Genomic DNA, 16,357 nt, shown 5'->3' on the forward strand with positions numbered 1-16,357 from the left:
TTTCTAATTTAACTTTGTTGTGGTTATTAAACATACTTTAAGGGATTTCAATCATTTTACATTTAATGGGACTTGTTTTTTCCCTATCCTTTTGAATTATTGGAAAAAAAAAAATAGTTCCATGCCAAAATGCCATAGGTTTCTACTGTTTTAACCCAAAGGTTGACAACATTTTTGAATAAATGCTTCTCAGTTCTTTTGGTTGATTTCCAGGAAGCTGAAATGATTGTTTTTGTCTTCATAGTTCTTTTTTGGGAGAAAACATTTCCCAACCACTTCACTCTCCTATTGCCTCACATTCATTTTTAAAAGATATTCTCTCTTGTTATGGAATTCTAGGTTGACATTTTGGGATTTTTTTTAGCACTTGAAAGGAATTGATCCACTCTCTTTGGTTTCCCTTGTTTCCAACTAGAAAGAAATCTGTCATTCTTTTCTTACATATTTTATAGTTTATTTTTTTGCTGTGATTGCGTTTAAAAGTTTTATCGCTACAACTAGTAGAGATAACCAATGCTGTTAACCTATTCTGTTACAATGTTTTTTGCTGCCATTTTCTTAATGTTTGTTTCATCTCTTTCATGCTCTCCTCAAACATACATACTTGTTATAACAACTGTTTGAATGTTTTTATAAATATTCATCTACTTTTTTCTTAGACATGATTATGTGTAATCCTTATTTTTAAGGTTTGTTATATGGACCAGAGCAGTATTTTGTCTAAGACTAATTTCCTCCCAATACTAAGATAATAGCATTTTCTGAACTGAACTCTACTCTGAACTCTAGCCCTGTGAATTGCAAGGTTTTTCTGCTCTGGCTCATTGGGACACAAAATACTCCCAGCTCTGCATGTGCTATCTCCTCTCCCCATTCTTTCCCCAGCTTTAGGTGGTTTGTTTGTGTGTGTGTGTGTGTGTGTGCTTTTTAGTATTCAGCTGATGAGGATACAGTCTTTGTGCAGATCTTCAGAGGTTACTGTCTATGTACATCTCTCCCCTCTGATACTATGCCTTGTAAAAATCTAGCCACTTTGTACTCTAGAGTCCCAACTCTTTCTCCTCAACTCAGGGATATACCCAGCCTCTGTCTTGGTTCCTCTGCCAATACTGCTACCTGGCAGGCACCAATCTGGTGCATTCTGAATTACCTTATTTGTTACCCTCTCTCAAAGATTACTGTCCTGCTCTGCCTAATAGCCAACATCTAAAAGTCATTATTTTATATATCTTACTCAGGTTTTTAGTTTTTTCAAGTGGGTATATAAATCCTGTCCATCGTGACTCAGCCATGCAATCTTAGTACGGAATCCATATTATTTTTTTATTATTTTACCTTAGTCTTCAATGCTAACATTACGTAATTTTTATTTTAGAGTTTCACCCTTATTGAATTTTGCCAAAGCTTCAACTAATCATTCTCATAAAAAAAATTCTTTAATTTTGTTACCCTATTGATTTTTATTTAATGAGGCCTTAAATAAACTAGTATTCATCTGTCACAGCTTACTTTTGATACATTAAAATTTTAGCTGTGTGAACCAGAATTACAAACAGTTGAGAATGTGACCTGCCTTCCAAAGTTATCAGTTAGAGGTACCAATCATTGATTTTTCCAGAAGTATTACTTACTCTGTAAAGGGGTGATGTTACTGCATGTACGTACTAGAAATAGAAGGTGCTGTGCAGTGATGGCACTTTAATGCCTTGAGTCTCACATGCTACTTTAATGTCAGACAAATATTGAATATTGGAGTGGCTCAGTCGGTTAAATGTCTGACTTTGGCTCAGGTCATGATCTCGCGGTCCGTGAGTTTGAGTCTTGCATCAGGCTCTGTGCTGACAGCTCAGAGCCTGGGGCCTGCTTCAGATCTGTGTCTCCCTCTCTCTCTCTCTGCCCCTCCCCTGCTCACACGCTCTGTCTCTGTCTCTCAAAAATAAATAAATGTTAAAAAAATTATAAAATAAAAATATTGAATATTAATCTATATGCTGGTAGATCTAACTACTAATTTATAGGAGATAATGGAAAATAGAAGAGCTTTTTGTATGACTCCATCTTCATGGTATCATTTTAGCCCAGAATGTAATGAATTATACAGACCAAAATGACCCATTTCCTTCAACAAATAAATGGCATATAATAAGAACAAGTAGGTATAAAAACACAATATAAAATATTGGATATGAAAAATATATTTATGATACAGATAGATATTTAGTGAACAAGATACACTCTAGACTGTTGAAGGCACAATTAGTGAATTAGAATATAATACTGAGGATTTAACCCCAGCAAAGAAGATATGGAATAACATTTCTAATACATGCGGGATTGTTTGAGAGGCTTCATAAGTCCTTTACATAGGATTCCAAAAGAAGAGAAAGGTATTGGAAAGAAGTGGTATTAATGAGAAAGCTGAAATTTTATAAAATTGGTTAAAATAGAATTGTCAGATTGGAAAGACTTAATGAGTATTGAGTAGGTTAAGAAAATATTTCACTTTTAATCGTGCCATAGTCAAAGTGCATAACATGAAACATTATGAGAAAATCTTAAAAGCAACCAAAAAAAAGACTATTATTTCAGTGGTGGAACACACCATAAGAACAAACAATGGAAGAGGAGGTAACAGAGCAAAGATTGCAATAATTTGAGAGGACAAAAAATGGATGTCTTTTGTTCTCTTTTACTTTTTTATACTATAGTGAAACATTTTGTAATAATGTTTTCAGAGTTATACAATACTGTGTTACGATTTATTCTGAGCAAATTGCCATCTTTTTAAAATTTTAGTCATCTTCCTAATATTTTTTTAAATTTCTTTCTAACATTTTTGAGAGGGAGAGAGACAGAGCACGAGTGGGGGAGAGGCAGAGAGAGGGGAGATGCACAACTGGAACCTGGCTCCAGGCTATCAGCACAGGGCCCCATGCAGGACTCAGACCCATGAACCGCAAGATCATGACCTGAGCTGAAGTCGGATGCTTAACCAACTGAGCCACCCATGACCCCTAATATTTTTCATTTTTTACTTAACCTGTGTGTCAGGTTGATAGTTCAAATGTGAATATAAATTAAAGATACTGTTCTTTAAAAGTTAATGTATTCTTCACATTCAACTTTTAATCTTATGCCTTAAACTTTTGTTAATAGTAAAATAGTGAGTAATGCAGGATAGCAGATAGCCATGTCACCTGTTCTGTATGAAACTCTCAGTGATGTAGTGCCTTTCATTTTGTCACTATTTTCACTAAAGGATAATGGAATAAAAATGAGGTGAAAAATATTTGCAATTTATAAAACTATTGTATTTCTAATGCATTTTAATCATCCTGGATAATCCAGGTTGATCGTTATTTGATTATCCTGAAATAATTAAATGAAAAATCTGGATTTAACTAACAGAAAGGAGAGTTGCAGCTCTTCAGGTCTGCTTTTTAAACATTACTGCTTCACAGAATCCTTCCTTGACCCCATCTTCACCCTTCTAACATTTTTCTATGCCTCTGTGTTCCCTGTACTGCCCTTTACTAACATTTATCATTTGCTTAGATAATTTATTTTAAGTTAAGGTCTTTATTAAGTTCTTGTTCTCAGTCTAATAAAGGATACAATATGACTTTTCAGTAATTCTTTAGCTGTTCCTTTTGCTTTTGAGCTATTTTTTTTTTTAATTCTTCAAGTTCTAGTTTAGAAAATATAATTTTTTTAGCCAAATATTAGTGACAAAATTGGTTGAGACATGAATTCATTTTGTGCTACAATTTAGATAGCAGCCTTCTTGGCACTTGTAATTATTTCTCACTCTAGAGCTCTCATGAGATTCCTTGTACATGAGAGATAATTGTAAGTGTCACAATGCCCATATTAGCCAAGAGTTATTCTCCAAAATTTGTATTGCAGTCATTTTAATTTAGTCTACTTCCTTACTGGGAAAGCATCTGTAAGAGTAGTACAAGAAACATTTCATTAAAATACACTGGAGTTAAATTTCATTTTGTTGTAAGCAGAAAATAATTTGAATTCCATCTGCCAAGAAAGCAATTCAAAATGAAAACTTTAAAGTCTATATATTAAAGAGCCACATCTCCCATAAAGGCACACTGTGAAGGTCAGTAAATTAGATAAGTTTTTCATAGAAATGAACATAATTTTTTTGTGCTGTGACATAGAGTTACAACAAAGGATTAATCACCACAGAATTATTATTTTCTAGGTTTTTTTTTTTTCTTTTTGAGTTCAAAAGTAAAGTGAACCTGACTTCAATTTTAGTTGTTCATTTCAAGGCTGCAATACCACAATTATGAAAATCAGTTAATCTTATGATTGCCTTTTACACCTTCCCCTGTTGTACTAACTTTTTTTCCCCCTTTAATCTTTGCTTTGGAAATTCCCAAATATCACGTAAACATTACTATTTTTTTTTAATTTTTTTAATGTTTATTTTTGAGAGGGAGACAGAGCACAAATGGGGAAAGGGAGACACAGAATCTGAAGCAGGCTCCAGGCTCTGAGTTGTCAGCACAAAGCCCAGTGTGGGCCCGGAGCTCATGAGCCATGAGATCAGGACCTGAGCTGAAGTCAGATGCCTGACCAACTAAGCCAGCTGGGCACCCCTAAACATTACTTTTCCAAATGGACTGAGGGTGTTGGAAATAGATATTAAGGTGTTAAAAAGAACTTTAATATGAAAATCAAGGGTTAGTGGAATATTTCAAAAACATACTGCATTTTTATTGTACACTTTGCTCAAATAAAATGTTCATAGAGGGCAAGAAAGCTATATCTGGTAATAAGAGGATATGACAGAACTAACATCACAGGAGCTTGAAAGAACAATCAGTGTTGTTATTTAGAGTAAAATGAAGGCATTGTAAGCATAGAGATGACCACAGACATGTAGATACTGATGCACTTAAGCTATTTGGACTAAGGAAGAACTCACTCATGGACCAGACTAGAAGATTGGTTATTGGTATGGGTCTTCGATAATAGAAAGTAATGATATGTTTTGTCATGTAACAAACCACTCCATGTGGTTGATTCTAATATGGCTTACTTAGGTGGCTGATGGCAGAAAGACCCCAGTTGAGAAAGACTCACCATGTGGAGTTCTCTTTTGGGCAGCTAGAATGTCCTCAGGACATGGCTCAGAGAGAGCGATCCAAGAAAGTGAAGTCACAAAGCAGAAGTCACGATCTCTTTTATGACCTAACCTCGAGTCAAAATCCATCATTTCTACCACACTATATTTGTTAGAAACAAATTACTAAGTATACCCACATTAAAAAAAATAAGAATGTATCTCTACAAAAAACAATTAACAAGGAATTTGTGGACATATTTTAAAACTACCACAAAGGAGTTCTAATTTTATGTATAATCTGTGATTACATAATATAATTACCTATAGAGAATGATTAGTCTAACAGGATGGTATCAGCAGGCAAAGTGGATTGGAATTTCAAAACCTGAACAGGAAACAAATTGCCTCGGGACTTTTAATAGTAGCAGAATGTGCTGTCTGACCACACATAGTCAAATTGTAAGTCTAGAAAGGATATTAAGAAAAATTTTTTTAATGTTTATTCATTTTTGAGAGACAGAGACAGCACACGAGCAGGGGAGGAGCAGAGAGAGAGAGCACATGGAATCTGAAGCAGGCTCCTGGCTCTGAGCTATCAGCGCAGAGCCCGACACGCGCTCAGACTCGTAAACCATGAGATCATGACCTGAGCCGAAGTCAGATGCTCAACCAACTGAGCCACCCAGGAGCACTGGATATTAAAAATTCTTTAGTTAAGGGGGGGAGGGGTCAGACTGGCATCTGAAATAGACAAGGATTGGGATTCCAAGAAGACAAGTTGTATCAAAATGTTGGCAGTGCATGCAGAGAGGATCTATTTCCAAGAACATAAGCTTTTAGGAGAATGGTAAGACTAATAATCATTAGAAATTAGACTTAGACATAAAGATGGTTATAAAAAGATTTTGAACAAGATTTCTCTCCTGAAAGCTATAAGCCTTTGTCATTTCTAGATCTTAATACCAATACACTCATGATGTTAATACCAATAATAATGGTATTCGTATTGGTAATACCAGTGGCAATGAATGGAAGAATGTTTGAACTGTGTATATGTGCAGTTACCATACTTAGTAGTCTTTGTAGGTTTTGTTTTTTTCTTTTTAGTTTATTTGTTTTGAGAAGGAGAGGGAGGGGCATAGAGCCAGAGAGAGAGAATACCAGGCAGGCTCCATGTAGCTCTGTGCAGAGCCATACTAAGGGAGTGTGAAGCACTGACAATGAGACCACTACCTGGACTGATATCTAGAGTTGGACTATTAAGGGGCGCCTGGGTGGCTCGGTCAGTTGATCATTAGACTTCGGCTCAGGTCATGATCTCCCAGTTCACGAGTTTGGGCCTTTCATTGTGCTCTGTGATGACAGCTCAGAGCCTGGAGCCTGCTTCAGATTCTGTTTCCCTCTCTGCCTGCTTGCTCACTCGCTGTCTCTCAAAAATGAATAAATGTTAAAAAAATTTTTAAGAAGAAAAGAAGAGTTGGACTATCAAAAGTCTGATGCTCAACCAACTGAGCTACCCAGGAGCCCACAGTCTTTGTAATTTTTCATCAACATACTATACCCATTATTTTGTCTTCAGGCTGCTTTCGTAGTATTGTGTAATAAACAAACAAACAAAAACTTAGCCTGTTTTTTAACTTTCTGGATTTTGGGTGGTTTTTTGTTTTGTTTTGGTTTTGGTTTTTTTTGTTTGTTTTTTAGGATTGATTTTTACAAGGGTAATACAGTAGAGAATAAGTGTAACATACCTTTGGGAGAGTAAAGTGATAAGATTTGGGTGTTTTGTGATTGTTTTATTTATGCTGTTACTGTTTTCATATGGTCAACCCAGTGGAAGACAAAATACATGAAATTGTAGTTCACAGAGTTGGAAATATATATTAAATAGTAGAATAATACCAAGTTGGGTAAGGATATGAAACGCTAATTTGTGGAAAAGATTGTTAATATCTAATAATGCAGAAGATGTATATCACTCCTTTTCCAGAAATTTCACTTCTAGGTATAAAAAGTGTGTTACAGACTTAGTTGACCATATCCTAACATCAGATACACAATAGTTCAAAAAAAATATTCACTTGGCTTACCTCATGTGACACTTTTTTCATATTTTCTATCCTAAATCCTTTGTTTTTCACTAAATAAATGTATTTCATAATGTGCTGATAGGTAGTCATATACTGTTTGAAAACACTACCCTACGTAAACTTTCATACGTGTGCACAAGAAGGCATATACAAGAATGTTTATGGCATTCATTGTTAATAAAAGCAAAAACTTGGAAACAGCCTAAATGTCTGCCAATGAGAAAATGTATAAATAATTTATAATAATTTCTGTATATGCAGAAAGGAGAACTGAACATCATTTTTGGAGAGGATACCTACAAGATACTATTTATGTAAAGCTTTAAAATCTGTAAAGCTATATATATGAACTTAAAGCATAAAGATACAGAAGGGAGCGTTTATGGAAGGTTTAGTACGTGCCAGGTGTGTTCATTCTCACAGTAACTCTGAGCTCTAAGCTAGGTACAGTTATTATAACTATTTTACAATTGAGAAAATCTAAGAGGGAAGTAACTTGCCTAAAGCTACATAGCTAGTAAATAGTGGAGTTAGGATTTGAACTTAGTATGTCATGCTCCAGAGTCTGTACCATAAGCCTATGCAATAGGATCTTTCCATAAGAAAAAGGCATTAAAAATATGTAGGAAAACTAAAGATTGTAATTTAGTAGAATGGCTTTGAAAGAGAAAATTTCAGGGCCCCTGGGTGGCTTAGTCGGTTGAGTGTCCGACTTTGGCTGAGGTCATGATCTTGCAGTTTGGGAATTCGAGCCCTGCATCAGGCTCTGTGCTAACAGCTCAGAGCCTGGAGCCTGCTTCAGATACTGCGTCTCCTCCTCTCTCTGTCCCTCACGTGCTCATGCTCTGTCTCTCAATAATAAATAAACGTTAAAAAATTTTTAAAAAGAAAGAAAATTTCTCACATTTTTATTCTTGAACAAGGGGACTTAGAAGGAATTGAGATTTATTAAAACAGAATCAAATGCCAGAATTCTGTATTCTGAATTCTCTTTTGTCATAAAAGAGAAACTAAGAAAAGCTCCCGAATTAACAGTAAAATTCTAGCTGAATTATTGCCAGATTAGCAATTAACAGATGATTGATTGTCTTTTTTAAATTGGAGAATTAAAATTACCTAAAATTTTAACTTACCTATATATCGTAAATCAGAAACCTCGAAGATTGAGCTACAAAAGAAAGTTAAGATTTATCTTATGATCTTTAATATGATTTTTTAAAGCTATAACTAATAACCTGTTAAAAGATAAAGTAAAAATATTAAAATTGTATTTGTTCGTGGTTCACAAATTTTACAGTAGGAAAATCATCCCAGGAGTGTTATATTAGATGCTTAAAGTGAGATGAAAAGCCATCTGGGCACGGTGCCAGAAACCTGACTTTTGGTACACTTCACAGTGTAGTCACCAGGATTGTTCCCATTTTGACTGTGAAATATTAGGGCAGTTACTTCAAGGTTTTGGTTTTTAAACTACTGTACATTTTCAAATAATATATGCTTCCATCATTTTCCCTTATAGATACTAATTTGTGTTTTGGTCATGTTTATTTTCTCTTAATTCAGTAGATGTGTGCTAGCTTAAAAGATTCATAATTATTTAGAGAAACAATTTTTGAGTTCCATATTATTCTGTGTTTAGATGATGGTATGCTGGTTTCCTCAGGCTTAACATGTTTCTTGACTCCATAATAGTTGTAAGGCTTTCAGAAAGCTCCCAGGTTTCCTAGTCCAATGAAAGTAAAATCAAAATTGGATGATTTCCAGAAGAATATTTTTTTTTCAGTTTGGTACTGGTAATTTTTATTTTATAGAAGACATCTAAAAAACAGAATATACTAAAACTGGAGGATTTTTTAGAGTGCAGATATAAATACAGTATTAGGAAAAATGTTAATATTTACTTGCGGTAAATGAGTATGAAGTACATTCTAGCTTTGGATGTTAATCTGAGGTTTGTCTGGTTTTCTTCTCTAGTGATGCTATTGCTGAGATTAGAGCCATTTGTATTGAAGAAATTGGAGTATGGATGAAAATGTATAGTGATGCCTTCCTAAATGACAGTTACCTAAAATATGTTGGCTGGACTCTTCATGATAGGGTAAGTTACTGTTTCAGACTTTGATAGAAGATATGCTTGTCTCAATACTAGAATGCTAGGAATTATGATGGCATTAGTTGAGTTTTTGTTTTTAAGAGTTGTAATAATATGAAAATTTAAGATGATACACCTAAATAAATTGTTCATTTGATGGCCATGACAAAACTTGAGACATTGGCCTGTGTGGAAATTCTGTCTTAACTTACTATAATACCATCTTAAACCAAATTGACAACCTAGTACATCTAAAGTTTTAAGAAAATATACCATCCCAAGAAGCTAATTATCTTTTTCTAGCTTGGAATCAAAAGAGATTCCTTGTTTCTCTTAATATACAACAACAACAACAAAACCTTCTTGTTTTGAATCTGTTAAAGCCATATGACAGTAGAGTATTTTATAAGAGTTGAGTAGATTTGTTGGATTTTAGAATATTTGATCTAAAAATCCATTTTTATTTCTGTGCCCCTAGAAAAGGCGCTCATTTTGAAAGGAATCCCACATTATCAAATGCTGAATAAGTAATCCTCAAAATAACCAAGGGGAGGAGTGACAAATTATTGGAATTTTTATATTGAATGACCTGATATTCTATAACTTAAATTGCCAGATATTCACGAATAGAGAAACCTTACAATTTATCTTAAATTTTTAAATGCAATTATATTATTAGACTTTTAAGACAATTTTGGTAATACTCTAAGACTTATTTTTTATGTATTACCATTATCAGCCTGTAGGGCATTTACTTTTTAAATAAAAGCATGCTAAATATTACCAAAGATAATTTGAAAACCACAAAATTTCATATATTATAATAAAACAGCCCAGGGGATTTTACAGACCACTTTTGCTATAAGAAATAGTTCAGAGTATAGGGAGATCATCACCCGTTGGTTGTTCAACCCCACAATTACTAATTTTTAATTGATGATTATAAGGGGTTCTTATCCCCTACCTTATTTGAAGGAATATCCAGTTAGTACACAGTGAATTTTTTCCTGAATATTTATCTTTGCTGCAATTCAGAATCCTTTTCTCTACACTAATAAATCCCAAGCTTGATCCTATGTTTTCTTTCTTCTAATCCTTGTGTGAAATTCAGGACTTTCACAGCTAAGCCTCATCTCAGGTTTATCCAATTAAATTTTATGCATTTTGAGAGAAAGAATTATACAGTGTGTCCTCACAAGCATACACGCATGGCTAAATCCAACAAGACAAACTTTTTAGTAGGAATAAATTTAAAGTCTTGTATTTTTATTCCTCACCACTACCATACCAGTTTTCCTTCTTCTCCTCCCTCCTCCTATCTCCCTAATAGAGTATCCTACTAAATTTAAGTAACAGTAAAATTGCCAGTTTTAACAGAATTTATGTAGGGCTGCAAATTCTGGGGAAGACATATTTGTTGGGACTTACCAAAATACACTTTAAAATAAATCCCAAAACCATGTTTATAGGAGTTTTCTGTCCAGATAAAGGAAGAGGGAGGGAGGTTTTGTACATTGTTGATAAAAGGATATGAGAATACTATTTTCAGTAGAACATTTTTATAAACCTCTTTTACAATTACTTTATTTAGAAAAGAGTGTCAGTAGTAAGTAATCCCTTCTAAGCTTTCCTTTTTTCACTCTAATGTCACTGAAATCTTGCACTTTTTTCCATATGAGGACTGTAGTCATTTGCTTTCTCTCCTTTTTAAAAAAATTTGTTTTAATGTGTTTATTTGTTTTGAGAGAGCTCGTGTGCACAAGCAGGGAAGGGGCAGAGAGAGAGGAAGAGAGCGAAAACCCCAAGTAGGCTTCACACTGTCAGCACAGAGTCTGACACAGGGCTGTCACTCACAAACTGTGAGATCATGACCTGAACCGAAATCAAGAGTCCAACACTTAGCCAACTGAGTCACCCATGCGCACTTCTTTATCTCCTTTTAATCATCTGTTTGAAAGTGCTTATTCTATAGGCTGTGGCCTCCGCCTTCCAACCTGTTCTGTGCCTTTTCAAATGAGCTGATAAAATTCCTGTCTTTTTTTAAGATTACATTTTAATTATAAATTGCATTTTTTGTTTTATTGAGATATAATTGACATAACATTGTATTAGTTTAAGGTGTACAACATAAAGATTTGATATTCCTATGTCTTGATTTCAGAATATCAGTCCACATTCCTCAATAAGACAAACTTTTTTCTTAATACTGCAAGTTCATTTAAATTTTGTTGTATAAGTTTTGGTCAATAGAAAGACAAGCAGTCTCTAACTAAAGGAGTTATTTATTAGAGATTCAGTTCGTCTTTCTATTGACCAATACTTCTAATTTCTCTACTCGGTTTTTTTAGTTCTTTCATTGATGGTGACACAAAATAGGTCTAATTTAAATTCAGCTGTGGTAATCTCTGTGTTCTAGACTAAATATCCTAGTCTCTTTACATTTATGCTCATGACATTAGATTACCTTTCTCTTTCCTTTACGGTTTGTCAGTATTGCTCTTTATTGTTTTTGCTTTTAGCTCTCTGTAAAATTCTTCTTTCTTGCCTATGCTTGATACCTCATATCAGAATCTCTGTAGTGCCTGGGTGGAACCTATTTTCTGTTGTTCCACCCCATTTCTTCTTCTCTGTGTTGACTCATCCCATAGCCTCTTTAAGTTCATCTAAAGCCTTTTTAGCTCTTTATATGTCAAGCAAAATGATACTTGACGCCTATCACCAGGGTAGAAATTCATGCCCACTGCATCTTGAAACCAGGTTTGCCAAGGAAAAGACAACACAGTCAAGCACTGGATGGAGCAATGTTTTACTCACATAAGAGGGGACAGAACAATATTGACTTCACTAGTGGGCCTTGGTCCTCCATGGCCAGCAGGTTCCAACCAGCAATCAGCATGGGGCAGTTGCCCTGCATGTACCTCTCTTATGCCACAAAACTAAGGACCCTGTCCTCTCCCCTGAAGAGAGAGTTTTAGTAGTGAGTTTGGCCAGGTGCCTTGTGACTCACATGGTTAAGAAGACCATGGGGACCTACAGTGAGTCTGAAATAGGAATGATATTTCCACAAAAGGCAGTTATCCCAGCACAGGTTGCAAAGACTCATCTCTTGATAAGGAAATGTTCCAGGCCCACGGCCCATTCTTGTGCAGCCAAGTAGGGGTCAAAAGAATGCATGCAGAAGACTACCTTTCCCAGAAGTCCACACCTCACCCCTGCTTGGTCATCAAAGTGGCAGATAAAGCAAATCATATCCTGTAGGACCATTGCCCGCTCCAAACCCTAAGACAGAATTAGGTCCGATAGGGTCCTTGAACAACCTATATGGATGTGGATTGCTCATACAGCTTCCCTGTCATTTGGAGATGGCACTTACCAGCGTGCTTAAGAGAGCCAGACCCAGGAGAATGATCAGGCTTCCCTGGAGGATGGTGCTCAACTAGAAACCCCAAGTGCCTAGATTAAGCCAACTAAAGAGGTTAAAAACTAAGTCTGAGGGCCTGTGAATATACAGCTAATAACCATCCCATCTGAATGTGGATATTCACCAGCTCAGTTTTTAACTTGAATTATTGACGTATGTACACACATGCCACACTTTTCTACACCAGATGATCGAGGGCTGTCACCACACTGGCTAGTGAGTTCATTGAGTCTTGTTGATCTTGAGTGGCTTACACAGTAGCATTAACTATTTCTGCCATGGTTAAGGACAGGTTGTATACCATTTTTTCTAGGGCTACATACCTATACCCAGTATTAGAATTTGGATAATTGAATGAAACCAGTGGTTAATTTGTCTTCCCAGGAGGGAACTGTGCACCACTCTGTGGTGTGTCAGCAAAGCGTGTCCTTTCCAGCCCTCTCTGCAGTTCCTGACATGGACAGTGAGGCAATAAAATCTTTCCCTTGGAGGCATACATTCTGTTGTCCATTGGAGTCCACAGAGAAATACATAATACAAGAGTGTGGGTGACATACACCAGGGATTTGTTCTCAAAATGCTGACTCGTCTCAGCCTGCTTTTGCCATGTGGTTACCAAGAAAGAAAAGTTACATATTGGGTGTCCACATCCAGAATTTCGATAAAGATTAGTAATAACCATTCTAGTACAGGGGTCTTTTTTCTGTCACATCATAGATGATATTAAAGCAGGAGACTCCAGGGGCGCCTGGGTGGCTCAGTCGGTTAAGCGTCCGACTTCAGCCCAGGTCACTATCTTGCGGTCCGTGAGTTCGAGCCCCGCGTCAGGCTCTGGGCTGATGGCTCAGAGCCTGGAGCCTGCTTCCAATTCTGTGTGCCCCTCTCTCTCTGCCCCTCCCCCGTTCATGCTCTGTCTCTCTCTGTCTCAAAAATAAATAAACGTTAAAAAAAATTAAAAACAAAAATAAAAAAAATAAAGCAGGAGACTCCAGAGTATGCTTGCATCTGGACTGTATTGAAGGACTCACCCAGTGATTTGACCCATTGATAACTAAGGAAGGTCTAAATAGTTGTAATTGGCCAGGACATTATAGTGGGAATGCAGGGCAAGAGGGACTTTATTCCAGAATGACAAATCTAGCATTGGTTAAGTTTCCCTTCTCTTACTGTGGCTGTACGGATTTTTATCAAGTTGTTGTTGTACCAGGCATTCTGTAGCAGAGGATTCTGTAGGAATGAGAAGAAAGAGTAATGTTCCTCCCTGTCTTCTACTCCATGAACCTCCTGAGGCCAAAGATGCTTCGGTCTACTACTTGTGCTAATTACTTAGGTGTTGCAACCCAGGCTATCTGCCCCAATCCTGATGCTACTATCTTTTTGAGCACCCAGTGTCATTGTTGCTTGATCCATACTTTTTGGCCTTAATTGGCCAATCCAGAAAGGGAGGTCATGTGCTGCACATACTTGACATTCCAGTAATATCACCCACCTGATCTGAAGGGTCAAATGTTCCCCAACACTACTAGAAGGACACTAGCACTGTGGTACTTCTTGGTTTTGTCTCCTACCCTTATGGTTTCCCATAGAAGGGAGGTGCCCAAGGGAAGCATCACATCCAGAGTAGGGTCAGGGGGCCACGTCCGGTGTGCTGTGGCAGCCAGAACTGCAAACCAATACACCAAGGGGAAAAAAGAATGACTGCTATACTGAGATTGGTATTTTGCAGGCATAGCCTAAACACATGGCTGCCTACTCCCTGCCCTCCACCGCATCCAACCTCGGTATTTCCCAGCATGCATCATAGTGCCATTTTCCCCTTGTACTGCCGTGCACTGTTTAGTAGCCATACAGCCCTAGTCAGATGGGGGTACCAATTCATTAGCAGGCTGTCTTGGTATTCTTTCTTTAGTTGCTGTGTAAGTCACCCATTCATTCATTTAGTGGCTCCATTGGCATGAAAGTGATAATATGCATAAAAAGTTCATATTCCATGAGAATATATACCCATTGTTGTCTTGCTTGGGCAATGAAGGATATTCCTTGGTCAGAGTGAAATCTTTTAGGGCATCCAAAAATATGACATAAGGTTTGTTCAAGGACAGCTATGATAGTTTCAGTCAGCGTCCAAATGTCAGACTGGAATAGGAATACCATAGTCTGAGTAGGTGTTAATGACAGTGAGGCAGCATCTGTGCTCATGGCTATGGGTTGGGGATACAGTGTGATCAATCTACTAGACCCAGATGGGTCCCCAGTCCTTGGTTAATGTGTCCCAGTTCTCTCTAGATGATTTGAGTATATTGAGAAGAATCATAAGATTGCACTGCATCCTTAGTCTTGGTGTCTTCCAGGGTTATCCCTTGGGCTTTGCCGCATTTTTCACATATGCAGTGGACTCCCATTTCCAGTTCATAGATATACCCAGTGAGAGATTGTTGCAGCCTGCAAGGCACAAGGTGGATTGGCATAAGAGTGCTACTTATGCTTTTATTTTAAAAGGTCTTTTGTCTTGACTATCCACATGAGTGACATATTTTTTTCTTTATAGACAGTAAGCTGCTGCCTTGGTTCTTTTTCCCATACGGGACATCCCTTAACAGTCTAGTCTTTTAGTTGCCATTCTCCTAACCATTGATGAGAGCCTGTGAGTTGGTAAAAATGTATCATGGCATGGTGGTAGGGGTGGCCTGTACAGCTATCACCAAAGCACAGAGCTTGGCCCATTGGATAGAACATCCACATCTTGTCTCAGTCAAAAGATGGCCATCTCTTGGCCAGGTGGCAGCTGCAACCCAGCAGACCCTATCTGCTTTAAGTTCCACAGGGCAGTCAGTAAACCATGGCTTACAGTCACCAGGCACATTTTAAAATCTTGTGCCCTAGGTAGCCTTAGGAGAGGCCAGAGCATCCCCTATAGGTTCTTTGTGCCTTTCTGGTAAGCTGGCTATTTGCTTATGGAGCCTGCTAGTCCCTTGGGATTCTGTCCAGGCCTTATATTGGGTGTACCATTTCCATTTTATGATTGAACTTTGGTATGAGCCTTTCTAATTTTATTGGTAGGCTTTGTAATTACCCAAGTGAAAATAGACAGTTCAAGTTGCAGTGTTTGTGTATAGCACTCTGGATGTAAGATGCTCCATCTCTATTAGTGCCCAATAGCAAGCAAGGAAATGTCATTCAAAAGGGGTGTATTGGATGGTAGCTTCTGGAATTTTGCAGATCCAGAGTCCAAGAAGCCAGGGCACCACAGTGGCAATTTCCTTCTGCCACAGACCAATCAGTATGTTAGGGGTGTGTGGAAACCTGCAGTTCCATCAGTCTAACAAGTTTCAAAGGTCCCCAAAGCTGTGTCTGGGCCATGGCTTGTTGAATAGCTTCCAAGTCCTGTTGCAGCAAAAGACTTCATTTAAAATTGGTGCTTTAAGGGGTACCTGGGTGACTCAGTGGGTTGCGTCTGACTCTTAGATTTCAGGTCAGGTCATGATTTCACAGTCAAGACATTGAGCCCTGTATCAGACTCTGTACTGGATGGTGGAGCCTGCTTGAGATTCTCCCTCTCCCTTTTGCCCCTCCCCCCTTCGTGTGTGTGTGTGTGTGTGTGTGTGTGTGTGTGTGTGTGTGTGCGCGCGCTCTCTGTTTTTCTCTCAAAATAAATAAAATTGGCTGCT

At 37.2% G+C, this 16,357-nt stretch overlaps 1 protein-coding gene across 7 annotated transcripts in view; it reads left to right on the forward strand.

The window, feature by feature from the left end:
- STAG1 (stromal antigen 1) overlaps positions 1–16,357 on the forward strand; it is a 402,258-nt gene that overhangs the window by 268,728 nt on the left and 117,173 nt on the right. For all 7 annotated transcript variants that reach the window (XM_042998579.1, XM_042998577.1, XM_007087414.3 and 4 more), the window contains one exon: positions 9,151–9,274. In XM_042998579.1, coding sequence (XP_042854513.1) covers positions 9,151–9,274 — 124 coding nt within the window. The remainder of the gene's footprint in view (positions 1–9,150; positions 9,275–16,357) is intronic.

This window comes from Panthera tigris, chromosome C2 (assembly GCF_018350195.1).
Source record: "Panthera tigris isolate Pti1 chromosome C2, P.tigris_Pti1_mat1.1, whole genome shotgun sequence".
NCBI lineage: Eukaryota > Metazoa > Chordata > Mammalia > Carnivora > Felidae > Panthera > Panthera tigris.